Here is a 25,786-nt window from a genome sequence, read left to right as displayed (position 1 = left end):
AGGCTTGTTTCAGCAGATAGGTGTAATATCATGGCTACTGTAAGTTTCTCTAGAACAGACATGACAAACTGAAGCAGATAGTGATCCCCCTTGCTGCAGTACTGTTTGTGAAGGAAGAACTCGAATTTGAGATCATCAGGACAGTGAGAAGAGCATGCAGCAAGCTCACTGCCCTGGACTTCAAGAGAGCAGACTTTGGCCTCTTCAGGAACCTGCTTAGTAAGGTTCCATGGGATATAGCTCTAGAGGGTAGGGGGGCCCAAGACTGTTGGTTGATATTCAAGGATCACCTCCTGCAAGCTCAGGAGTGTTGCATCCCGAGAAGGAAATGCAGTAGGAGGGCCAGGAGACCTCCTTGGATGGATAAGGAGCTGCTGAGAAAAATTCAGATGAAAAAAGAGTCTTATAGAAAGTGGAAGCAAGGACAGGCGTCCTGGGAAGAATACAGGGATGTTGTACGGAAAGCTAGGGATCAGGTTAGGAAAGCTAAGGCCCACTTAGAATTAAACTTTGCTAGGGATATTAAGGATAACAGGAAGGGATTCTACAGGTACAAAGCAAATAAAAAACAGACTAGGGAGAACGTAGGCCTCCTCAGGAAGCTCTCGGGAGAACTGGCTACACAGGATTTGGAGAAGACTGATATGGTTTAGTGTGAGGTGTCCCTGCCCGTGGCAGGAGGGTTGGAACTTGATGATCTTAAGGTCCTTTCCAACCCTAACTATTCTATGTTTCTAACTCAGGCATAGTCCTGAGGGAAAACTTTGTCATGTCTTGAACAGTAAAATCCAAGTAGGGACTTGAGACCAGCTAGTTCAAACATGAGTCTGCAAAAGCAGTGTTGTTGATTAATTAGGCTTTCATCTGGAGTGCTTTATCTACCTAATCAAGGAGTGTAGGTTGGAAGAACAGGGATATTTCTGGCTAGAGAATGCATATTTGAAATTCTTCTGTGGCAAATGGGTTTTATAGGATGAGTGTGGTCAAATGGCTTGTGCAAACCTTGACTGACTCCATAGAAATAAGTGCTTAAAGTCATGTTAATTGGTATCACAGACACATGGTGGGATGGCTCCTGTGACTGGAGTGTTGGAATGGAAGGTTACAGGCTCTTTAGAAAAGACAGGCCCAGCAGATGGGGAGGGGGAGTTGCTATTAGTGTCAGTGATAGGCTGGAGAGTATGGAACTCTGGGGACAGGTGAGCAGTCAACAGAGAGTTTGTGGGTCAGGGTCAAAGGGAGAACAGTGATGGGGGACGTTATTCTGGGGATCTGTTACAGACTGACTGATCAAGAGGACTCTGTGGATGAAGCGCTATATAGACAGATAGGATCAGCCTCACGCTCAAAGGCCCTTGTCCTCATGGGGGACCTGAACCACCCTGATACCTGTTGGAGGGACAGTACGGCCTGGCAGAAACAATCCAGGAGGGTCCTCGACTGTGTGGAAGACATCTTCCTCCTGCAAGAAATAGAGGAGCCGACAAGGAGAGGTGCCATGCTTGACCTTGTGCTCACCAACAGGGAGGGGCTGGTTGGAAATGTGACGCTCCAGGGCAGCCTTGGTTGCAGCGATCATGAGATGGTTGAGTTCAAAATTCTCAGGACAGTGAGAAGAGCATGCAGCAAGCTCACTGCCCTGGACTTCAAGAGAGCAGACTTTGGCCTCTTCAGGAACCTGCTTAGTAAGGTTCCATGGGATATAGCCCTAGAGGGAAGGGGGGCCCAAGACTGTTGGTTGATATTCCAGGATCACCTACTACAAGCTCAGGAGTGTTGCATCCCAACGAGCAGGAAGTGCAGCAGGAGGGCCAGGAGACCTCCTTGGATGGATAAGGAACTGCTGAGGAAAACTCAAAGGAAAAAAGAGGCTTATAAAAGATGGAAGCAAGGACAGGTGGCCTGGGAAGAATACAGGGATGTTGTACGGAAAGCTAGGGATCAGGTTAGGAAAGCTAAGGCCCACTTAGAATTAAACTTTGCTAGGGATATTAAGGATAACAGGAAGGGATTCTACAGGTACAAAGCAAATAAAAAACAGACTAGGGAGAACGTAGGCCTCCTCAGGAAGCTCTCGGGAGAACTGGCTACACAGGATTTGGAGAAGACTGATATGGTTTAGTGTGAGGTGTCCCTGCCCGTGGCAGGAGGGTTGGAACTTGATGATCTTAAGGTCCTTTCCAACCCTAACTATTCTATGTTTCTAACTCAGGCATAGTCCTGAGGGAAAACTTTGTCATGTCTTGAACAGTAAAATCCAAGTAGGGACTTGAGACCAGCTAGTTCAAACATGAGTCTGCAAAAGCAGTGTTGTTGATTAATTAGGCTTTCATCTGGAGTGCTTTATCTACCTAATCAAGGAGTGTAGGTTGGAAGAACAGGGATATTTCTGGCTAGAGAATGCATATTTGAAATTCTTCTGTGGCAAATGGGTTTTATAGGATGAGTGTGGTCAAATGGCTTGTGCAAACCTTGACTGACTCCATAGAAATAAGTGCTTAAAGTCATGTTAATTGGTATCACAGACACATGGTGGGATGGCTCCTGTGACTGGAGTGTTGGAATGGAAGGTTACAGGCTCTTTAGAAAAGACAGGCCCAGCAGATGGGGAGGGGGAGTTGCTATTAGTGTCAGTGATAGGCTGGAGAGTATGGAACTCTGGGGACAGGTGAGCAGTCAACAGAGAGTTTGTGGGTCAGGGTCAAAGGGAGAACAGTGATGGGGGACGTTATTCTGGGGATCTGTTACAGACTGACTGATCAAGAGGACTCTGTGGATGAAGCGCTATATAGACAGATAGGATCAGCCTCACGCTCAAAGGCCCTTGTCCTCATGGGGGACCTGAACCACCCTGATACCTGTTGGAGGGACAGTACGGCCTGGCAGAAACAATCCAGGAGGGTCCTCGACTGTGTGGAAGACATCTTCCTCCTGCAAGAAATAGAGGAGCCGACAAGGAGAGGTGCCATGCTTGACCTTGTGCTCACCAACAGGGAGGGGCTGGTTGGAAATGTGACGCTCCAGGGCAGCCTTGGTTGCAGCGATCATGAGATGGTTGAGTTCAAAATTCTCAGGACAGTGAGAAGAGCATGCAGCAAGCTCACTGCCCTGGACTTCAAGAGAGCAGACTTTGGCCTCTTCAGGAACCTGCTTAGTAAGGTTCCATGGGATATAGCCCTAGAGGGCAGGGGGGCCCAAGACTGTTGGTTGATATTCAAGGATCACCTACTACAAGCTCAGGAGTGTTGCATCCCAACCAGAAGGAAGTGCAGCAGGAGGGCCAGGAGACCTCCTTGGATGGATAAGGAGCTGCTGAGGAAAGTTCAAAGGAAAAAAGAGACTTATAGAAGGTGGAAGCAAGGACAGGTGGCCTGGGAAGAATACAGGGATGTTGTCTGGGAAGCTAGGGACCAGGTTAGGAAAGCTAAGGCCCAGTTAGAATTAAACTTGGCTAGGGATATTAAGGATAACAGGAAGGGATTCTACAGGTACATAGCAAATAAAAAACAGACTAGGGAGAGCATAGGCCCCATCAGGAAGCTCTCAGGAGAACTAGCTACACAGGATTTGGAGAAGGCTGAGGTTCTTAATGACTTTTTTGCTTCAGTCTTCACTGTCAGAGGCTCTGACCGTACCACGAAAGTCTTGGAAGGCAGACGCAGGAACTGTGAGAATGAAGACCTTGGGCCCACTGTAGGAGAGGAACTGGTTTGAGACCATCTTAAGAACCTGAACGTGCACAAGATGAAATCCATCTGTGGGTCCTGAAGGACCTGGCGATTGAGGTTGCTAAGCCGCTGGCCATCATATTTGAAAAATCATGGCAGTCAGGTGAAGTTCCCAGTGTCTGGAAAAAGGATAATATAACCCCCATTTTCAAGAAGGGGAAAATGGATGACCTGGGGAATTACAGACCAGTCAGTCTCACTTCTGTGCCTGGCAAAATCATGGAGCAGGTTCTCCTGGAAGGCATGCTAAGGCACATGGAAAAACAACAAGGTGGTTGGTGACAGTCAGCATGGCTTCACTAAGGGGAAATCCTGCCTGACCAATTTGGTGACCTTCTATGATGGGGCTACGGAACTGACGGACGTGGTAGAGCAGTTGATGTCATGTACCTAGGCTTGTGCAAAGCGCTAGATACTGTCCCACACGACATACTTGTCTCTAAATTGGAGAGACATCAATTTGATAGATGGACCACTCAGTGAATAAAGAACTGGCTGGATGGCAGAATGCAAAAAGCTGTGGCCAACGGCTCTGTGTCCAGTTGGAAAACAGTAACAAGTGGTGTCCCTCAGGGATCGGTGTTGGGACCGGTCTTGTTTAACATCTTCGTCGCTGACATGGACAGTGGGATTGAGTGCGCCCTCAGCAAGTTTGCCGATGACACCAAGCTGTGTGGTTCGGTTGATATGCTGGAGGGAAGGAATGCCATCCAGAGGGACCTTGACACGCTTGTGAGGTGGGCTGATGCCAACATTATGAAGTTTAACCAAGCCGAGTGCAAGGTCCTACACATGTGTCTGGGCAATCCCAGGCACAGCTACAGGTTTGGCAGAGAAGAGATTCAGAGCAGCCCTGCGGAGAAGGACTTGGGGCTGTGTGTGTGTGTTGTTTGATGAAAAATTGAACATGGGCTGGCTGTGAGCGCTTACAGCCCACAAAACCAACTGTATCCTGGGTTGCATCAAAAGGAGTGTGACCAGCAGGTTGAAGGAGGTGATCCTCCCCCTCTACTCTGCTCTTGTGAGACCTCACTTGGAGTATTATGTAGAATTCTGGTGTCCTCAACGTAAAAAGGACATGGAACTGTTGGAACAACTCCAGAGGAGGACCATGTGGATGGTCAGAGGGCTGGAGCACCTCCCGTTTGATGACAGGCTGAGAAAGTTGGGGCTGTTCAGCCTGGAGAGGAGAAGGCTGCATGGAGACCTCATAGCAGCTTTCCAGTATCTGAAGGGGGGTTATAGGGATGCTGGGGATGGACTCTTCATTAGGGACTGTAGTGATAGGACAAGGGGTAAGGAACATCAAAACAAGGAACAAGGAGTAACAGGTTAAAACTTAAACAGGGGAAGTTTAGATTTAGACTTAAGGTAGAAGTCATATACTGTGAGAGTGGTGAGGCACTGGAATTTGTTGCCTGAGGAAATTGTGAATGCTCCATCCCTGGCAGTGTTCAAGGCCAGGGTTGGACACAGCCTTGGGTGACAAAGCTACATCGATATGTAGCAAAGAAAAGACAAAATGGTGATAATGTGGGCCCTCTCTGCAGGATGTCAGGAGAACCGGCTACCCTGGTTTGAAGAAGATTGAGATACTTAATGACTTTTTTTGCCTGAGTCTTCACTGGCAAATGCTGTGACCATACTGCCCAAGTCTTGGAAGGCAGATGCAGGGACTGTGAGAATGAAGACCTTAGGCCCACTGTAGGAAAGGAACAGGTTCACAGTCATCTTAAGAACCTGAATGTGCACAAATCCATGGACCTGATGAAATCCATCTGCAGGTACTGAGGGGGCTGCCCAATTAATTTGCTTAGCCCGTATCCTTCATATTTAAAAAACATGGCACTCAGCTGCAGTTCCCAGTGCCCGGAGAAAGGGAAATATAACCCCCATTTCCAAGAAGGGGAAAATAGAAAACCCAGGGAACTACAGACCACTCAGTCTCGCCTCTGTGCTTGGGAGGATCATGGAGCATATTCTCCTGGAAACCGTGCTAAAGCACATGAGGTAAATGATGACAGTCACGAGGGTTTCAGTAAGTGCAAATCATGCCTGAGAAATGTCATGGTTTAAGCCCAGCTGGTAACTCAGAACCATGCAGCCGCTTGCTCTCTCATTCCTCCACTTCTTCCTCCCTCCACTCGTGGAGGGATAGAAAGCAGAATTGGAAGAATGCAGGTCGCTGGGTGTGTGACGTAGTCAATCTGCCAGGCCTCTCCATATTTGTACTTCAGCTATCCTCCTCCATACCAAAGAGGCTTTAACTGCTTGGCTTGGTTAATTACAGCACGTTTCACAGTTGTGAATAACCTGTGCAATAATGTCCATTAAGTCCACCCCTTGATCATGAGCCCATCTGTATGTTGCATCTCTGCCCTGAGGTGTCATGGGCCCACCAGGCCAGAAATAATTCACTTTTATGTTGCCAATCTAAGCCCATCTGAGCTACTTCAATCTTAGCAGCTTTATACACCTGTTGGTTGTTCTGGTGTTCCTCAGTGGGCTGACTCTTGGGTACATGAGCATCTACATGTAATTTTCTGATAGTTAATTATATGGTCGTGCTTCTGCAGCATGTATCACCTCCTCCTCTGGTGACATTCCAAAATCTTTGCCATCTGGCAAGTCCATGATGACTTCTAGAATTCCTGGATGACTGGGATTTCCTGTTTGAGCTCATTGTGTAACTAGTGCAGCCCACTTAACTCCGTATAGCTTTGGTTGCAAGGTGTGTACAGGAAACCCTGCCTTTGAACATCCAGCCCAGCATGGGCAACCGGGGTGCCAGGAGGAGCTGTGATTCAGTGCCAATCACTTCTGAAGCAGCTCAAACCCCTTCATAGGCTGCCAGTATCTCTTTTTCAGTTGGAGTATACCTGGCCTTGGATTCTCTGTATCCCAGAGCCGAAGGGTCGACCTCAAGTTTCCCTTGGAGCTTTCTGCCAGAGGCTCCAGGTAGGACCATTCTCCCCAGCTGTGGTGTAGAGTACTTCTTTTACATGTGGCCTGGTCCAGATTGGTCCAAGGGCTACTGCATGAACTATCTCTCATTTAATTTGTTCAAAAGTTTGTTGTTGCTCAGGGCCCCATTTAAAATCATGCTTCTTCCAGGTCACATGATAGAGAGGGCTTAGAATCAAACTGTAATTTGGGATGTGCATTCTCCAGAACCCCACAACACCTAAGACAGCTTGTGTTTGTTTCTTATTAGTTGGTGGAGACATTGCTGTCATCTTGTTGATCACATCTGTGGGGATCTGGTGACATCCATCTTGCCATTTTATTCCCAAAAATTGAATCTCCTGTGCAGGTCCCTTGACCTTACTCCTTTTTATGGCAAAACCGGCTTTCAGCAGGATTGGGATTATTTTCAAAAACTTCTTCTGCTGGTGATCTTTAAGGTCCTTTCCAACCTTAACCATTCTGTGATTCTGTATCTCCCCACATGATTATCTCATCAGTGTATTGCAGGTGTTCTGGAGCTTGCCCCTGTTTCAGTGCAGTCTGGATTAGTCCATGGCAGATGGTAGGGCTGTGTTTCTGTCCCTGGGGCAGTCAGTTCCAAGTGAACTGGATGCCCCTCCAAGTAAAAGCAAACTGTGGCCTGCACTCTGCTGCCAAAGGAATTGAGAAAAAATGCATTGGCAATATCAATTGTGGCATCCCACTTGGCTGCCTTTGACTCCAGTTCATCCTGAAGTTCTAGCATGTCTGATACAGCAGCATGGTTTTGTGAATTAATTCAGGCCATGATAATCTACTCTTAGTCTCCTCTCTCCATTTGACTTTCACACTGGCCATATGGGGCTGTTAAAGGGTGAGTGGGTCCTACTGATCATTCCTTGGCTCTCCAGTCTACAGATCAGTTTATGGATGGGAATCAGGTAATCTCGGTTGGTGCGTTATTGCCGCCGGTGCACTGTTGTGGTCGTAATTGGCGCTTGTTGTTCTTTGACTTTTAGCAACCCCACAAGAGAAGGTTTCTCTGAGAGACCAGACAGGGTGGACACATGCTTCATTTCCTTTGTCTCTGAAGTAGCAACACCAAAAGCTCATTGGTACCCTTTTGGCTCTTTTAAGTACCCTCTCCTGACACAGTCTATGCCAAGGATGCATGGAGCCTCTGGACCAGTCACAGTGGGATACTTTTGCCACTTCCTCCCAGTCAGGCTGATTTCAGCCTCCAGTACAGTCAACTCTTGGGATCCTCCTGTCACTCCAGAAATATGGGTCCCACTCCTTGACAGCTTGATGGCCTCAGGGTACAGTGTGCACCGGTATCTACTAGAGCCTTATACTCCTGTGGGACTAATGTGCCAGGCCACCTGCTCCACACAGTCCAGTAAATCCAGTTGTCCCCTACCTTTACCTGGCTGGAGGTAGGGCCCCTCTAATAGTGATCACAACATTGGTCACTTAAGTCTTGTACAAAGGGATTAGTCTTCTTTACCACAGGAGCTGGAGTAAAATCAGCTATTCCATTCTATCTGGGAACCTGCTCACCAGAGACTGAAGCCACAGCTTTCATGGAATGATCATCCTTGGCCTTTGTTCTCCTCTTCAGTTCATGTGCCTGTTTCTCCAGAGGTGAGGTAGGTTTTCTGTCGCACTTACTCATGTCTCTTCTGTGATCCCACAGGTAAAACTATAGGGTGGCCTGTGGCATGTACCTCCTGTGTCTTCTCTCTCGAGCAGTAAGATGCTTTTTGTTAATAGCTGAGACCTGGGTTGGTACACGTGGGGAGCTGGATAGATCGGAGAGATTGTCACTCAGTTGTTTAAACTCCTGGGACAGTTTTTCCATAGCTGAAATGATGGAAGGGGTGAGATTGTCTTTGACCTCTTGGAGTTTATGAATCATTTCATTCACTGTTAGTGGTACTTCGTCAAGCCAAGTTACTGCTGCCAAAGAATGGGCATGTGATGATGGTGCACTCCTTGTAAATTTCTGCCACATGAGTCATGTCCATTCGACTTCATCTGGATCTCCAGATGCATTCCCAGTATCTGTCCTACGATAGATCATCTATAGAATGGCTGATTCCCTCAGAGACTGAATGCCTTACTCTAGAGTAGTCCAGTTGGCCGAACAACTCATAACATCATCTTTGTACAGAAACCTTTCTTTTAGCCGTCTCCAAAGGCTGAGGGACCGTTTCTCTTTTGATATTGCTTCATCAATTCCCCCTTCCCTAGAAAGTGATCCCAGCTGCTTGGCTTCCCTACCTTCTAGTTTGTGACCATCAACCCCATTGTCCCAGCATCGGAGCAACCAGGTGACGATGTGGTACCCTGGATGACGTGTGAAATCCCTTAGCATATTCTGTAGTTCAGTTGATGTTTGGGATCAAGAAGCCACATAATAACTCTTCATATGCTGTCCCCACTAGTATGTGCATTGGTTCTTCATCTTTCTTTGCTGTACAGGTTGCTTTTTGTGCCTCTTGTTTGCTTTTCCCCTCACGTAAAGGGGCAACTGATACTGGCACGAATTGGTCCTTTGGTTTATCTGCAGTGATTATCACTGTGGTTGGAGTGGCTGCAGTATCTGTTGTCGGGGTTGGTGCAGCTGCTGTGTTTGGGGGTTGAGTAGCACCAGCAGTTGCACTGTCCATTGCTGTCAGCGTTTGAGTAGCTGCTGTATTTGGAGCTGGAGTAGCTGTGTTGTCTGTTGCTTTGCCATCAGATCCAGAAACATCTTTTTCCCTTTGAAAGTGCTGGATAGTGTTGAACAGGGCTTTGTAAGCATAGCCCACGCCCCAGCACGTTGCCATGATTTGTCCCTTTCTGGTATGACCAGGATGACAACACACCTCCTTTAAATGTTTTACTATTTTTTCTAGATTTTGCAGTTGTTCAGTGGTGAAGTTCCAAAGCACTGGAGGGGCCCACTGGCCTAGATACTTGCCTGTATTATCCCCCTCATGCTGCTGCTCATGACTGTCCAGCCTCGAGGAATATCTCTTGGTCCTCCTATATTGTTGTCTAATCCTAGACAAGACCCAAACCTGACTCTGCTTAACTTTTGATTTCAGATGAAATTGTTGTGGGTACATGCTGTACGTGTGCCAACATGCTGTTCCCCATCACAATGAGCAGGCAGGTCTGGAGGGTACCCAAAGGCCATTCAAAATATTCAGAACTCTCAAATGATGCTGTAAATAGTGTGGTGGGGGAGCTGGGGGTGTAAGGCAATGTCTTCATAGCTTGACCATCTGAGGAGGAAAAAAAGATGTGTAATGGCTAAACACTTCTCTTACATACCTCCCAAAGTATAGAGGTGGTGACCACACAGGGAACGCAAGCCAGATCAGTTTCATGATCAATGAGTCTGTTGTATTACAAGTCATTGCCATGAAGTACAGTGAAACAAGAACCTTAGCCCTGGACGGAAAGCCAATAAACACTAACACAGCAAATAATGGCTCTAAGTAAGGTAAGACATGCTGAAACTCTGAGACCAAGAGCAACAACTTCGAGAGCCAATAAATCAAAATTGTGATGAGTGACTATTAATCCGAAACAATGAATGCTTATTACAAATATGATTACACAACTCTGTTCAGATCTGTCATTATCTCAGCCCTTTTTGCCTCACGTTGGGTGCTACAAAGAGCTGTTGTGGTTTAAGCTCAGCTGGTAACTCAGAACTGCGCAGCCTCTTGCTCACTGCCCCCTTTCTTCCTTCCCCTGATCCCAGAGGGATGGGGAGGAGAATCGAAAGAATATAACCCCCACAGGTTGAGATAATAACAGTCCAGTAACTAAGGTATAACGCAAAACTACTACTGCTATCACCAATAATAATAATGATAGGGGAAATAAAAAGGGAAGAGAATAAACCATTCACCACCTGCCGACTGATACCCAGCCTGACTTGAGCAGCAGTCTACCCCTTCTGGGTAATTACCCCCAGTTTATATACTGGGCATGATGTGCTGTGGTATGGAATACCTCTTTGGTTAGTTTGAGTCAGGTGTCCTGTTTCTGATTCCTCTTGCCTTCCCCTCCTCCCTGGCAGAGCATGAGACTCAGAAAGTCCTTGATCAGAGTAAAGATTACTTAGCAACACCTATAAACATCAGTGTTATCAGAGTTGTTCCCAGGCTGAAAGTCAAAAACACAGCACTGCACCAGCTACTAAGGAGAAAAATGATTGCTGTAGCTGATTCGGAGAAAACTCCAGGAGTAAACTTGCCAACAAAGTTTTCAAGCTGACAAGCAGGTATTCTTTATTGTGGTGCCGGGAGACACGGGGGATAGGTCCACCTAGCGTGTATCTCCCTAATTGCCACACAAGCCGTACTTTTATAGCCACTGGGCATACATACATATTCGTGAGGCTACGTATGGATTACATCATTTTCCAGAGAGTTCTCCGTATGCGTACAGAATTGTGGTGGTGGTCTCTGAGGGTCGTTTACTTCTTCCAACAATCTTCATCACTTCTGGCAGCCTTTGAAGCACGCGTAGTAGATGCTTATACCAGCTTAATTGGTTTGTTAGCACCAGAGACATAATAATCCTCCTGTCCTCTTATCAGTTAGTTTAACTGTAGCCCATCCTGGACACCTGCCATTCCCAGATACTCCTTATCCCTGTGTCCTGTTCTTCTAGACTGTTTTTCTTAAAACTGTCAACTATAATGATTTATCTTGTGAGAATTCTCAGTATGTTCTTTAGCTGTACTCAATTTTTTTTTTCTCTATGTATCATGCACCTCAGTAACTTTCTATTGCTACTGTTACAAAGCCATCAAACATAACATTACTTAAAACTGATTCTAAAGGTTTCTATATTCCATTTTGTAATTTTGTGCTGCCCCTTGTCTCAAATCCCCCCCTTTTTTGTCCTGTTGCAACTTATTTTGCAACACTTTATATATTACCATTGCCGTCTGCAGTCTTTTTGAAATAATTTCCCATTTCTGCTTGATTTCATTTCTCTTCTCATCTACATAATTTATCATAGATTGTTTATAACACCAAAGGGAACATTGTATCATACCACAAGTTATCAATATTAAAACAATTAATACCAATATTCCTGCAACCAGTTGCCTCAACCAGGAGAGATTAGGTAACCATGAAGTTAACTTTTTCCATATGTCTTCAAAACCCCAGGAGGTATCATCCATGGCCATTTCATGAAATATCTTAGTTTGCTTCCAAATTTCCTCTCTTTCAATTCTGCCACTTCAGTCTGTATAGGAACAACAACTTCCAGTGATTATGGAATAAAGCCCTCTTTGTGATGCCAGTAACATGTCTAGAGCCATTCAGTTTTGTAATATCACCTTAGATAGGCTAGTTTTCTCTTGTTGTTCTGCCTGGATTATATCGATGTTTTACTTTCCATTTCCTCTATGGTTGCTGAAATATTTACAATTGCTTTCTCTAATTCACTTACTGCCAAAGATGGAATTAGCCCTCTTACAAAATTATGAAATGCGGTGCTCCATTCATTAGTAGGGTTAAACCCTCGCTTAATTTGCTTAGCAAAACTTCTAATCCAGGTCCCGGAAGGATACCTGTCGACATTAGTAAAATTGGGTATTACAGCACCTAAGGTGCATGCCCTCTTCCAGTTGGGGGGTAGAATCTTATAAGCATTTTCTCCACATAACCAATACCACATAACCAATTCCCTTTAGGAACAGGCTACCACTGAACTGTGATACCATCCATATTAATCGTATGATTGCAATTTTAATGGTGACCTACATCTGTGGCATTTAAAGAAGTATGATTTCCTACCCTGGTTCCTGGTGTAATACATCTTTGTGCTCAGGTATAATATTTATTACCTGGATTAGGATTAACTATCCCAAATTTTAACCTTTTCTTCGGACGTAGATTGCTAGTGTTCACCCACAAATTTGTCCATGAGATAGTGTTAGGAATTGGAACTCCAGTTAATGGAAGGTCCATATTTTCTCCTGATCTGAAATGATGAATCAGATAATCCAAACCTCTTGCTCTTGTCCCTACTATTCTCTTATTTATTTCCTCCAATAGTTTTCCCAGATGGATCAGAAACTATTGGAGATGGCCTTCTCCCTCTTCCTGAAGACTTTCTCCTTTAAACTGGGACTGATATGATCTTCCATACAAAATTTCAAATGCGCTAACCTCTTCTTTCGACCGAGGTTTAGTTTGAGCTCTTAATAGAGCCAGTGCTAAACCTTGGTACCAATATTAATTCATTTCCTAACATATTTTACCAGTCTGTTGTTTGATCAGATGAACCATCTTTTCTACTTGCCCACTGGCCTAAGGCCTCTATGGAACATATAGTTGCCAATCAATTTCTATTTTTTTTCTTATTTTGCACTGAAGTGTGAGCCTCGATTGGAAGACATTGCAGCTGGTACCCCAAAAATGAGGTATTATCTCATTAAATAATGTTTTAATCGCTTGTTTTGCGTTATTTATCCTACAAGGGAATGCTTCTGGCCAGCCTGAAAAAGTATCCGTTAACACCAACAAACATCTATAACCCCCTTTCCTTGGTAATTCAGAAAAATCTATTTGCTACTACTGTCGCTGATAACTTCCTCTCCCACTTGTCCCAATTTGATTTCTATTTTCAGTCTTAGGATTATTCTTAAGACATGGCTGATGTTGTTTTGTCACTAATTGAACTGTGGTGTATAGATTCCTTCCTACAATTTGTTTGTTTAAGTATTAATACAAAGAGTTGCTACCCCAATGAGTTTTATTATGTTCTTCCTGAACTGATTTTTAAGCTGGTTATAGGGGATTACAATTTCTCCATTGGGTATCTGAACCCAACCCTCTTTATTTTCCTGTCCTTTTAGATCCTCAGTCAGTTTTCTATCCTCTTTTGAATACCTAGGTTTAGATTTTTCAATTCTTAGTTTGCCATCAGGGATTAAGGACATGATTTGAAATTGTTCAGCTCCTCATTTGGCTTCAAAATCAGCCCAATTATTTCCAATTTCCTGATCAGAGTCACCTTGTTGATGTCCTTTACAGTACATAATAGCTACTTCCTCAGGTAGCTGTACAGCTTCCAGTAATTGTAGTATTTCTGTAGCATGTTTAATCTGTTTCCCTTGTGTGTTCAAAAGTCCTTGTTCTTTCCAGATAACACCATGTGCATGTACCACACCAAATGTGTATTTAGAATCAGTCCTAATATTGATCCTTTTATCTTTAGCCAATTCCAGGGCTCTTATTAATGCTATTATTTCTGCCTTCTGAGCAGAGGTGTTCGCAGGTAAAGCTTTAGCTTCTATTACCTATGAAGTGGTGGTAACGGCATATCCTGCCTTTCGTTTACCATTTTTCATGAAGCTACTACCATCAGTAAACCAAGAATCAGCATCTTCCAGAGGTTTTTCTTTCAAATCTGGTTGGCTCAAATATACAGTCTCTATGGTGGCCAGTCAGTTGTGTGTTAGTAGTTCTGTTGACTGTTCTTGCAAAAGGATGCTGGATTCACAACGTTAGTGACCACAATTTCTATATCATCCTGTTCCACAATGGTGGCCTGGTATTTTAAAAAAACATGAAGGAGATAACCAGTGGGGTCCTTTCTGCTCCAGGACTGCTGATACCACATGGGAGACTAGCACAGTAATCTTTTGTCACAAGGTGAATTTTCGAGCCTCTTCAATATTAATGACGACTGCTGCCACAGCCCTTAGGCATCCGGGCTATCCTTTGCTCGCTTCATCCAGCTGTTTTGAAAAATATGCTACTACCCTTCTGTAGGGTCCTAGTTTCTGATCAAGGACCCCCAAAGCTATTCCCTGTTTTTCATAGGAATATAGCCCAAACGGTTTAGTCACATAGGAAGTCCCAGAGCTGGAGCTCTCATTAACTCTATCTTTTAATTTCTAAAAGCCTCCTCTGCTTTATCAGTCCAGTCCAAAGAGGGAGGGTTTCCCTTCAACAGTTCATATAGGGGTCTTACCAGAACACCATTATCATGGATCCAAAGTCTGCACCATCCAGTCATTCCCAGGAATGTCTGGAGCTCCTTGACAGTCAGTGGTCATGGAGTCTGGCAAATGGCTTCTTTTCTAGCAGTTCCATGTTCCTTCTGTCTTCCTGTTATTTCATATCCTAGGTAGGAATCATGGGTTTGGATTAGCTGGGCCTTTTGTCTGGATACCCAATAACCATTCCCATAACATTTAATAATTCCACTGTCCACTGGATACATTCTTCCTTTGTTTCTGTAGTAATTGATAGGTCATCCACATATTGTAACAGAGTGTCCGTCTGAGCAGGTGGCTTTCATGATTCTAGTTCTCGTGCTAACTGATTTCCAAAAATTGCTGGACTGTTTTGAAACCCCTTTGGTAATACTGTCCAAGTTGATTTTTTTCTTCCTGTGTCAGGTTTTTCCCATTTGAAAGCAAATAATTTTGGTTTTCTTTGACCAATTGTAAGCAAAAGAAAGCGTCCTTTAAATCCAGGATGGCAAACCATTTCTGATTATTTTTCAATTTAGCCAGTCAGTCATACGAATTAGGTACTACTGGACGAATATCCTCTGCAATTTTGTTGAATGCCCTGAGATCTTGAACCAATCTGCAACATTTCCCATCATATTTCTTTAAAGCCCAGATAGGAGTATTATATTCCAATTCACATTCAATTCATAATTTATATTTTAAAATTTAGCAATAATTTTTTTTATTCTCTTTGATAATTAGGCCAGGTTGGACGAGGCCTTGGATGAGATGGTTTAGAATGAGGTATCCCTGCCCATGGCAGGAGGGTTGGTCCTTTCCAACCCTAACTATTCTATGGTTCTATGATTCTATAATCTAATTTTAAAGGATACTGTTTTATTCTAATTGGGCAGCCCCCCCTTTTTATTTCTACTTTAACAGGCAAAGCATTTTTTGCCTTACCTGGAACTTCAGATGCCCATACTCCCACATAAATCTGATTAAGGATTTCTTCTATTTCAGGGAGGTCCTCCTTTTTGTTTTTCTGTTGAATTAAAGATAAACTCAAAATTGCAATTATTTGATTGTTTTTAACTCTAATTTCCATTTTCCCTCCTTTAAATGTTGCTTCTCGCCCTAATCAAGATTTTAGAGAATTTGGCATGCATAAAAATTTATGAATTCCTATTTGTTTTCTCAATTTGTCAGAAAGAATGCCTTTTTTTTTCTTCGTAGCCAGTAGCTCCCACATCTGTAACGAATTATTTTCTCTCTGATTTAACACCAAATAAGTTGCTCCTGTATCCACTAAAATTCCTCTTTATTTTTTTTAGTCCCTAGTTTTAATGTAACCAGTGGATCTGCTAGGGTAGATTCGCCAGGTCCCTGTCAGCCTAGTTCCAGTTTAGTCACTGGAGCCACCCCATGGCACTGCCCCCCCCAGCGTCCAAACTTCCCATAGCACACACACTGATCCTGTCCCACGGAAGAGGAGCCCACTCCCCCATCTCCCCCCGACATCCCTCCTCCCACGCTCTAACACAGGAGCTGCTCAAGCTCCCCTCCTTTCCCCCTTGGTTTTCCCTTTTTTTTTTTTCTCACAGTTGCTTCACCCTGCTTTCCAGGGGCTGCAGATGCCTGCCTCTGCAACAGCGCTTCTGGTTTAACCCCTTCTTAACTCTGAATGTGAATGTGCTGCTTGTTGCCAGTGACAGCAATTTCTTCCTCCTTATCAATATCAGATAGGACAGATGCAGAGGGTGATCCTTTCTGTATGTGATACATAATTTTCCACCCTATCTTCCTGATTACTTTTTTTTTTAACTTTAAACATCTTTCCCCAATATCACAGGCTGAACAACATCTCCAGCTTAACTTTCAGTTTTTCCCTGTCCTTTTCCAAAGCCAAAATTAAGGAATCTGGCGGAGCTATATTAATTTTGCATTCAGTCTGTCACTCCGCGTGATTTGTTAAAGTGAAAAACATATCTGCGTACATTACTTCATCCCATTTTCTTTGCCCCCTCAAACAACATTAATTGTAACAATGTATTACACTTCGGAGTTCCATTTTTAGGCCATTTTTCCTGATCTTCCAAAGTATACAAAGGCCACCATTGGTTACAATATTTTACCAATGTTTTCTCATTTACTGAGCCCCAGGGGGACCCTCCAAGTTCTTTCCAGTGTCCCAAAATGCACACTAAATGACTCTTTTTCAAGATCTCTTCACTCTGCTGATTTTCCATTATGAATCTCACATTCTAACACACACACACAAATGGGATCCCACAGACACACTCCACACAGTTACAACACTTGAGACAAAGAGACTTAAATTCAACCAAACAAACAACAGTTAATAACACAGTTATAACATCCTGTCACCAGTACCAGAATCGCAAGACCAAAATCATTACTGTAACAAGCCACAAAATAAGGGGAATACCAGTAGAATCAAAAGCAATACTTCCTAACCCCTATGGCTCAGACCATATTGTAACATTAATAGGGGGGTTTCCTTGAACCCTTTATCGTTAACCAGCCTGTCAGTGTCCCAAGGACGAGACCCTTGTGTCCAGCCAGCCTGTCTGCGTCCCACTGTGGGAACCATACTGGACAGCCCGCTGTATCAGAGGGTGATTCTACTAACCTATTCAGAGACCCACGCTGACAGCATCACTGAATCAAATCCCTTATGAGCTGTTGATAGCACACTGGACCCAAAACCATTTCCACAAGACAAACCCTGCGTCTTGCAGGACCCAAACCACAAGATGCCCCCTGCTTCTTGTGGGTGTATACCAGTAAATTCCAAAACTTTTTCTACAAGATGCCCACTGTGTCTTGCAGCACCCAAACCAGAAGAAACCCCCTGCTTCTTGTGGGTGTATACCAAACAGATGCTAGCAGCTGGGTATATGCCTTTACCCATGAGATTTCCTATCTCGATTTATGGAAGGCTTCTAAACCTTGCATACTCTTACCAAACCAGCACAATTACCAATTTAGTTTTCATGCAAGATGCCCCCTGCACCTTACAGACTATGCAAAAGAAAATAATACCTTTTATGAAGATGGTCCTTGTCTGCTCCTGCAGTGATCCGAATGAGTCGAGGGATCCCTCTGGGAAAAATTCCCGAGGGCCCTAGGGAGCCCTGTCCTCAGCGGGTCCTGTAGCCGAGCAGAGAGGGTCCCATCTGGGGTGCCAAATTGATTCGGAGAAAACTCCAGGAACAAACTTGCCAACAAAGTTTTCAAGCTGACAAGCAGGTATTCTTTATTGGGAAGCCGGGAGACACGGAGGATAGCTCCACCTAGCGTTTATCTCCCTAATTGCCACACAAGCCGTCCTTTTATAGCCACTGGGCATACATACATATTCGTGAGCCTACGTATGGATTACATCATTTTCCAGACAGTTCCCCGCGTGCGTACAGAATTGTGGTGGTGGTCTCTGAGGGTCGTTTACTTCTTCCAACAATCTTCATCACTTCTGGCAGCCTTTGAAGCACGTGCAGGAGGTGCTCATACCAGTTTAATTGGTTTGTTAGCACCAGAGACATAATAATCCTCCTATCCTCCTACTTATCAGTTAGTTTAACTGTAGCCCATCCTGGACACCTGCCATTCCCAGATACTCCTTATCCCTGTGTCCTATTCTTCCAGACTGTTTTTCTCTAAAACTGTCAACTATAACGATTTATCTTATGAGAATTCTCAGTATGTTCTCTAGCTGTACTCTATTTTTTTTTCCTATGTATCATGCACCTCAGTCATTTTCCATTGCTACTGTTACAAAGCCATCAAACTTAACATTACTTAAAACTAATTCTAAAGGTTTCTATATTCCATTTTGTGATTTTGTGCCCCTTTGTCTCAATAGCTGAACCCAGGACAGAGGCAAGAAGTAAAATAACTGCCTTGATAGAAGGTAGTTTAAAATGTGGGATTTTGCAGTATTTAACTTTTAATATGTGATTTGTAGTCTTTTTGGGAGGCTAGTTTATTCTGAAACCCTGAATCTTGTTTAGTTGATAAGGTCTGGGTTCAGAACAGTGGTTCATGATTGTGGCTTAGGCTCTGTGATAGAGAGAATCCCTTCAGTCTCAGATGGGTTGGGAAGTCTGGGTTGACTTTCTCAGGAACCATTTGATCCGTGTGAAAAGCTGGCTAGTGTGAGCTGGGTACTGTTAAGGAAGAGGTCCTAATCAGGTTCCCGGGAGAATTGCATTATCCAGGGTTGTGTTTATATCTGTGGTTTCATGTGTTTTGGCAACTGCTAAATATCTAAAAGTGGTGAGTAAGGCTATGACACAAGAGACCCACCCTGTGGTTATGGGAGATGGCAAATAATGGGTTTGTTTCCCATCTGGGGGGATATCTAATGTTTTCCAAATTCAGTAGACAGTTGATAGACCTTGAGTTGAAAGGGCAATGTAACGAAGCCATGAGAAACTCATAAACAATTGGGGAATGTTCCTCACGTGACTGTAAAATAATGCAGCATGTACATCCCTCAGTGTACAGAAGGGACAGTTTGTGGGGGGGGGCAGTCCCCTTTAGTGAGATAAACAGAAGCGTGCCTTTTGCAGTGGCTCTTCTGTTCATGAGTGAAGCTGTTCTTCTATTCACAGGACACCTTTACAAATGTAAGGGCCATCCTTTTGCCGTCCAAACAATATTATTTTATTCAACTCCTCTTTCAGCTTTTTGTCTGCTTAGGTTTTGCCCCAGGCATTCTGAACACATCAGTGGTGCTAACCTCGTAGCTTTCATGAGTCTTCTGAAGAATAAAGGGTAGAGCACTAAGCTCAGTGAACAACATAAAAGTTGTTACAACCCCACAGCTTGCCATGAGGACTTTTGGAATTGGCTCCAAAATGCACTGAGGCTCGGAGTTGGATGTGAATGGGAGGTGCCATCACAAAGTCTTTGAGTAGTCAGAGCCTTGTAAAATACTCTGTGTTAGACCCATCCTGCCTCTGAAGAGTGGTCTTGGGGAAGAGCCTCTTGGCCGCTGAGGTTGGTGAGCAGTATGTTGATAACCCTGGCATAGTCTCATAGTCTTCAGCCTTGGACTCAGCCATAATGCTGAACAACTCCCAGTTTTGTGTGGTTCTGCCATAGTCTGCTTGAGATTTTGAGGTCTTGGACATAAGTCCTGGTGTCTGGCAGCTGCTACCCTGTTTTCCTATCTTAACAGACTGAAGTGTGTCATTGTCATTTATAGAATCATAGAATCACAGACTGGTTTGGGTTGGAAAGGACCTTAAGATCATCTAGTTCCACCCCCCCTGCCATGGGCAGGAACGTCTCACAATAGACCATGTCATCCAAAGCTCTGCCCAACCTGGCCTTGAACACTGACAGGGATGGAGCAGTTATCACTTCTTTGGGCAACCTGTTCCAGTGCCTCACCACCCTCACAGTAAAGGACTTCTTCCTTATATCTTACCTGAACTTCCCCTGTTTAAGTTTAAACCCATCACTCCTTGTTATATTTATGCAGTCCCTGATGAAGAGTTTTTTGAGGGCTAGGAGACAGGGTCTTGCATCCCTCGAGTTCTAGTGTTTCATAGAGAGACTGCAGTGACTGCTACTACTGTTTATGTAACTGGCCCCTTTTATTCTCTTGCCCCTCTATTTTCCCCCACACTTACTCTTCTCCAAATCACCTCAGCCCATATGTAGTCCTGTGTGATCCAGTACTGCCTTTCCCCTGCACCCTGTTGTGTCCCATCCCCAGCCAGCAGCTCCCACATACCTCTTCATCTGAAACATGATCTGGAGAACTGCTTGTGGTGGGATTCACACCTGGATGCTGGAGCTGATGGCTCTCCTGGGAGATGCTTGTTCCTCAGAAGTCATTGCACCTGCCATTGCACCCCTCTGCTCTTCTGGGTTGTGCAGGTGGGACTTTGGGCTGATGGCTCCTCTGATTGGCCTGGGAGTAGCCTGGAAGTGCATTATTTGGTTCCCCTCCTGCCATCAGTTCTCTAAGCACCTTTGTGGGTGTGCAGAGGAGCTGTTTTCACATAACCTAACATAATTCTGTTTGCTTTTGCTTTCTGAAGGACCGATTGTTCTTTCTAATGTGAGGGTAATTGACTAATAGTCTGTGCCACCAGCTTCTCCTCAAAGGTCTCGGTTGCTGCCTTTCTCATTAGAGTTGACTCTTTTTGGATGAGGATTTGATGGTGCTTCTCTGTAGATGGATGGTTTCATTCTTGTTTAAGCTGAAGACTTACCTGATATAACTTTTCTTACAGAGGAGAATGCTGAACCAGATTTGGATGATAATGAAGATGAGGAGGAGACAGCAGTAGAAATTGAGGCTGAACCAGAAGTTGAGCAAGAGGCTTCTGCACCACCTCCTAGTAAGAAACGAAGAGGGAGACCACCAGGCAAAACTGCCACCCAACCAAAACAATCCCAACGTAAGTCACCAACTGAAGCCTATGTTACACTACTTGCTTGAGCTGCCTTTTCCTTGGATTTAGCAGTTCTTGTAGGAGAACTGCTTCCCAAGATGCTTATTTTAAAAGTAGGTAACTGTACTTGTCTCTGCTTTGCTAAGAACTCACCTTCCATGTGAAATCTGTTGCAAGGGTTTCCTGGTCATGAGGGATCATAGACACTATGTTAAAAGGAGAGGACTTCTTTTTTTTTTTTTTTATTTATTTTCCCGTTAGGAAAATAAGGACTAGACTACCTGTGGGCACTTCTGTAGGTATTACTCCAAACCAACATGTTTCAGGCCTGTAGTTCTAAGCACAGTGGCAGTGCAGATGTTGTTTCAACTCTGCAGAGTTTTTTCTGTAAAGCTAGACATCTGTAACTACAAAGCCTGAGTAAATGAATTCTAGGAACAAAGCAGGAAGGGCAAATTTGTTCCTTCGAGGGGTAATGGTTTCCCCAGTGGCTTGTTTGGCTGCTCAGTGCTTACTAAGTGTGGTCTGTGTCCTTCCTGGAATTACAGTTTATCCTGAATTCATCACTAGATTCCCCTGAATTTGAAGTTTTGCTTTATGCCCGTACATTGTTATGCTCTTGTTTGTTGATTACTCTATAAAATCCATTGTCTGAATAGTGCCTTAATATCAAAAAGCATACTGGAGCTGTTGTAGTGGTGGCACATCTTCATACAGGGGCAAGAAAAAAATAGACACTTGATGCTTGGATGAATGAGGTGGGTTGAATCACTGTCCGTTGATGTAGGAATGAGAGTTGTGGGCCTTTCCACAGAAGAGTCTTAACTTTCTACGAAGAAGTTTCCTGGTAAGGGTTGCAGGCCAGCTCTGAAAAACCTGTTGTTCCCCCCTTTGTGTTCTGCCCTTCTAGCTGCAGCAATCATTCAAGTTGAAGACCAGAACACTGGTGAAATTGAAAATATTATAGTTGAAGTAAAGAAAGAACCTGGTATGGAAACAGTAGAGGAAGAGGAGGAAGCTCAGCCTGCTGTAGTGGAAGCTCCCAATGGAGACATCACTCCTGAGATGATTCTCAGCATGATGGACCGGTGATGGAGGAAGACAACATTGCCTGACTGAACTGGCCTGGGCTGTGTTTAAGCGGCTCAAATCTAATTTTTCCTTTTTTTTTTTTTTTTTTTGGCTTTGGGAAATGCATAATTTTAGACCATTTTACCAAACATACTGGGAAATAAAAAGTTCAAAATAATGTTAGAATGTGATTTAACTAGAATTTGCTTTTTTTGGTTATCATTACAGGATCATGGAATGTTAGGAAATACTTTGGAGTCCTTGAGGGTTTCCTGTGAGATGATTGATTTCATTTTGTTCTGAACTGCATTGTAAATCTGGTCCAAAGGCTGTGGGTATATGCACCAAGTTTTAATACACAAAAGCAGATGCCTTGACTAGAGTATGTGGTAAACCACTCGGACTTGGGAGGGTTATAGACTTTTAAAATGTTTTTTGCTTTTCCCCAAGTCGGCTGAACATGGTAATTTTGGCATGCTCCAACTGGTTTCTGTCCTTACTGTGCTTTGCTTTCTGCAAAACATTTCTGTAATGGTCAAGCTTGTAAATAACTTTTTTTTTTTTTTTTTTTTTTTTTACATTTTAATCTTTTTCCTTGAAGAGGTATGCAAAAATGTAGTTTAAATAAACCCCAGTATTTTAATTCATTTCAAACTGACAAGAGAAATTGATAGGGTGTAAATGTTTGAAAAACTGTTGATAACCAGTTGTGTAGAAAAGAGATATACCCAGACTGTTGCTTGCAGATCAAGAAAAACCCCACACCTGAAATATGGTTTTGAAGCACACAAAAGTGGCATTTGGAACATGTATAATTAACCTTTTTGAGTTCTAATTTCATTACTATGTTTTCTTTGCTCTATCTTGTAGTTGTATTTTGTGTTTATGAATCCTGTGTTAAGGCAGAAGTGGTGATTTCTAAGTCGGTCACTGCAGCCCTCCAAACTTGGGCCAGGAAATTTTAATAGGTCAGTAATTCCACAATTTTGGATCTCTTGATAAAGACAAAATGGAATAATGTGAAATACAAATTATGCCTGTATATGAACCATCACATGTTAAAATCCGTAAGCTTTTTATAGAGCCTCAGTCTTGCTGATTTCAAACAAATTTTTCTTTTATGTATTGCTTTTAAGAGAGCTATCAGTTTAGCTATCAGACTCTAGGTTGATGCGTTTTTGTACTTAGCTGTACTGTGTGATATTTTTCATTATTTTAGGAAGCCAACATGGGGAATAAAAAATAGCTGTAAAATACATAATGGGGTTTGAAAGCTGGGAAGGAGAATATACTGCTGTACAGCTAATAAATAATGGATTAACATGTGTGCTCACTGTCTGCTTTCTTTGTGGCTCTTCAGGGTGACCAGCCCAGCCCCACCATCTTGCACCAGGCATCTGCAAGGGGAAACCATACCTGGTAGTGTTCAAGGCCAGGTTGGACAGGGCTTGGAGCAACTTGGTCTAGTGGAAGGTGTCCCTGCCCATGGGAAGCTTTAAGCTTCCTTCCAGCCCAAACCATTCTGTGGTCCTGAGAGATGGTCCTTAAATTCACCAATAAAAACTGCCTGAAGGTTGATGCCTGGGATCCTGGGCAGGATGGAGGCTTGTTTCAACAGGTGGGTGACGTAAATGTCAGGGCTGCTTCTGCAAGGAAGGATAAACCCTCACACACTTTCTCAGTTGGACAAGGACTTTGTGTACTCACAAGCTCAAAGATTTTTCAGACAGAGGCAGTGCTCTGGAGGATGTTATAAAAATTCCGTCTTGGCCATGATCTGATTTAATTATTTTTTTATTACAATTAATATTGAGAGGCAATAAGCAAGCAGCGCTGGGTGCTCCGGGGAGTCTCCGCTCCACCCAAGACACACACTGAGATTTCTGGGGTACAGTCTCTTATACTCCTCAGTCTTGGGTTTCAGCCAATCCTGTCATCTCCTTCACCCGAATATCGACGTGGTTCCTTTTCATTGTTCTCCTCCTGTTGCTGGAGACTTATCTTCGGGTGAAGAAATTTCTTAAAAAGTTATTGAATTCCTTGGTAATACATTAACAAGGGATGTCTATTGTCGGAGGAGCGACCCGAATCAAGAAGACAATCCCAATATGAGTTACGCTTCTTGTTCGATTTATTGCACAAGCTCACCTAATTTATACCATTGGTGATAGTTCACGCAACAGCAGTACATCTTTCATTGGCTACATACACCTGTCCACGCGCCTGTCTATACATTGCTATTGGCTAAGCTAAATTTTACACACATATCTCTGCAGCAGTAGGGTGCATGCCTTGCGATAAGCGGTACATTCCTTGTGGCCAGCAAGCTCCTGTTTCACCATTCTGTTTACATTTCTTCAACTCCAGGCCTCCTCGGCTCAGAGAGAGTTCAAGGCTGTCTCTCTCGACTCCAAAGCTCTCAAACTCCGAGGGTTGACCCCAAGTCCAATTCCTGGTCCATGATTGCTGCACTGAGGACAACTTCAAACAATTCCGGTGGCTTCAGTCCATGTTAGTCGATACTGTCGCCGTAGACCTCGTGCATTTTGATGGAATGGAGCATGTGCCATCCCTGCAGCATCAAATTGACTGATGATAGGAAGAACATGGCTTACGAGTTTATCAGCTTTTACGTTACCTTCAGCTAACCCATCTTGACTTTTGTGGCTCCGAATATGAATGATGTAATTTTCTGCTGAACGCTGGTGGATAGCTTGTTAAGGTTGTTGAAAAAGAGTCATAAGATGCTCATTCCACATTTCTCTAATCAATGCATCTTTGATTCGTTGTACTACGCCCACCACATATAATAAATCAGTGACCACATTAAGCGGGACATGTAACCAATACAATATTGCCCAAACATTGCTGTTAACTCTAAAGTTTGTAACAAATCTCCTGACCTTGCAAAAGTTTGTGATGTTTCCATTGATTGTCCTGGCACCATGTGACCACTGCACTAGCCGATTTTTTCCTTGCATCTGTATACACAGTTAGCCCTCCCTGAATGGGTCTCACAGATAACTTTGGTCGTGTTATCCATGCACTGGACAATAGCAATGAGGCTTCTTTTCCGTTAGGTAAATCCACCGAGACTTTCCCTTCATATTGCAGCAAGGCCATCTGCAGGCTAACAGAATGCCCCATTACCCACTCTAAATCCTCCACAGCTATAGGAATGTGAATGCTAGCTGGCTCTTCTCCTGAAATGGCAAGTATGCGTGTTCTTCCTTTCCTAATGATTTGTCCAACCACTTCCATGCGTGTTTGAATGCTCTTGCGAGCTTGCAATGGCAAAAATAACCAGTCCAAAACAGCCAAGATGTCTCCTCCGTTTTTCTTTTGCCATTGCAAGATCACAGCAAACACTGACTGTACATGAGAGACGACCGTTGTTCTTCAGAAACGACTACTGGTTTGTCAGCTTGTGCACCCTTTAGCAAAGGACGTAAAGGCATTAGCTGTTCGTTATGATTTAGGCAACTGTGCACACACCCAACAGTCACTATGATTAAAACCATTAGTAACATTCTGCACTAATTTTAGGTATAAGTTCTGGTCCCAAGCTTGTGTGCCAGTTATCATATGAGCCCAAATTATGATCGATGCAATTACATATGCAA

At 43.8% G+C, this 25,786-nt stretch overlaps 1 protein-coding gene across 1 annotated transcript in view; it reads left to right on the top strand.

Annotated features, from left to right (window-relative positions):
• LOC133217868 (transcriptional repressor CTCF-like) overlaps positions 1 to 22,354 on the top strand; it is a 30,884-nt gene extending 8,530 nt beyond the window's left edge. The window contains exons 9-10 of the mRNA XM_061363670.1: positions 20,931 to 21,098; positions 22,003 to 22,354. Coding sequence (XP_061219654.1) covers positions 20,931 to 21,098; positions 22,003 to 22,184 — 350 coding nt within the window. The 3' untranslated portion in view covers positions 22,185 to 22,354. The remainder of the gene's footprint in view (positions 1 to 20,930; positions 21,099 to 22,002) is intronic.
• The last annotated feature ends 3,432 nt before the right edge of the window (positions 22,355 to 25,786 follow it).

The sequence above is a fragment of the Neopsephotus bourkii genome, unplaced genomic scaffold, assembly GCF_033783945.1.
Source record: "Neopsephotus bourkii isolate Nb327-2 ecotype Australia unplaced genomic scaffold, CSIRO-AGI_Nbou_v1 NB_1156, whole genome shotgun sequence".
Lineage (NCBI taxonomy): Eukaryota > Metazoa > Chordata > Aves > Psittaciformes > Psittacidae > Neopsephotus > Neopsephotus bourkii.
The sequence above is the reverse complement of the archived record's forward strand: the minus strand, read 5'-3'. Positions and strand labels throughout refer to the sequence as shown.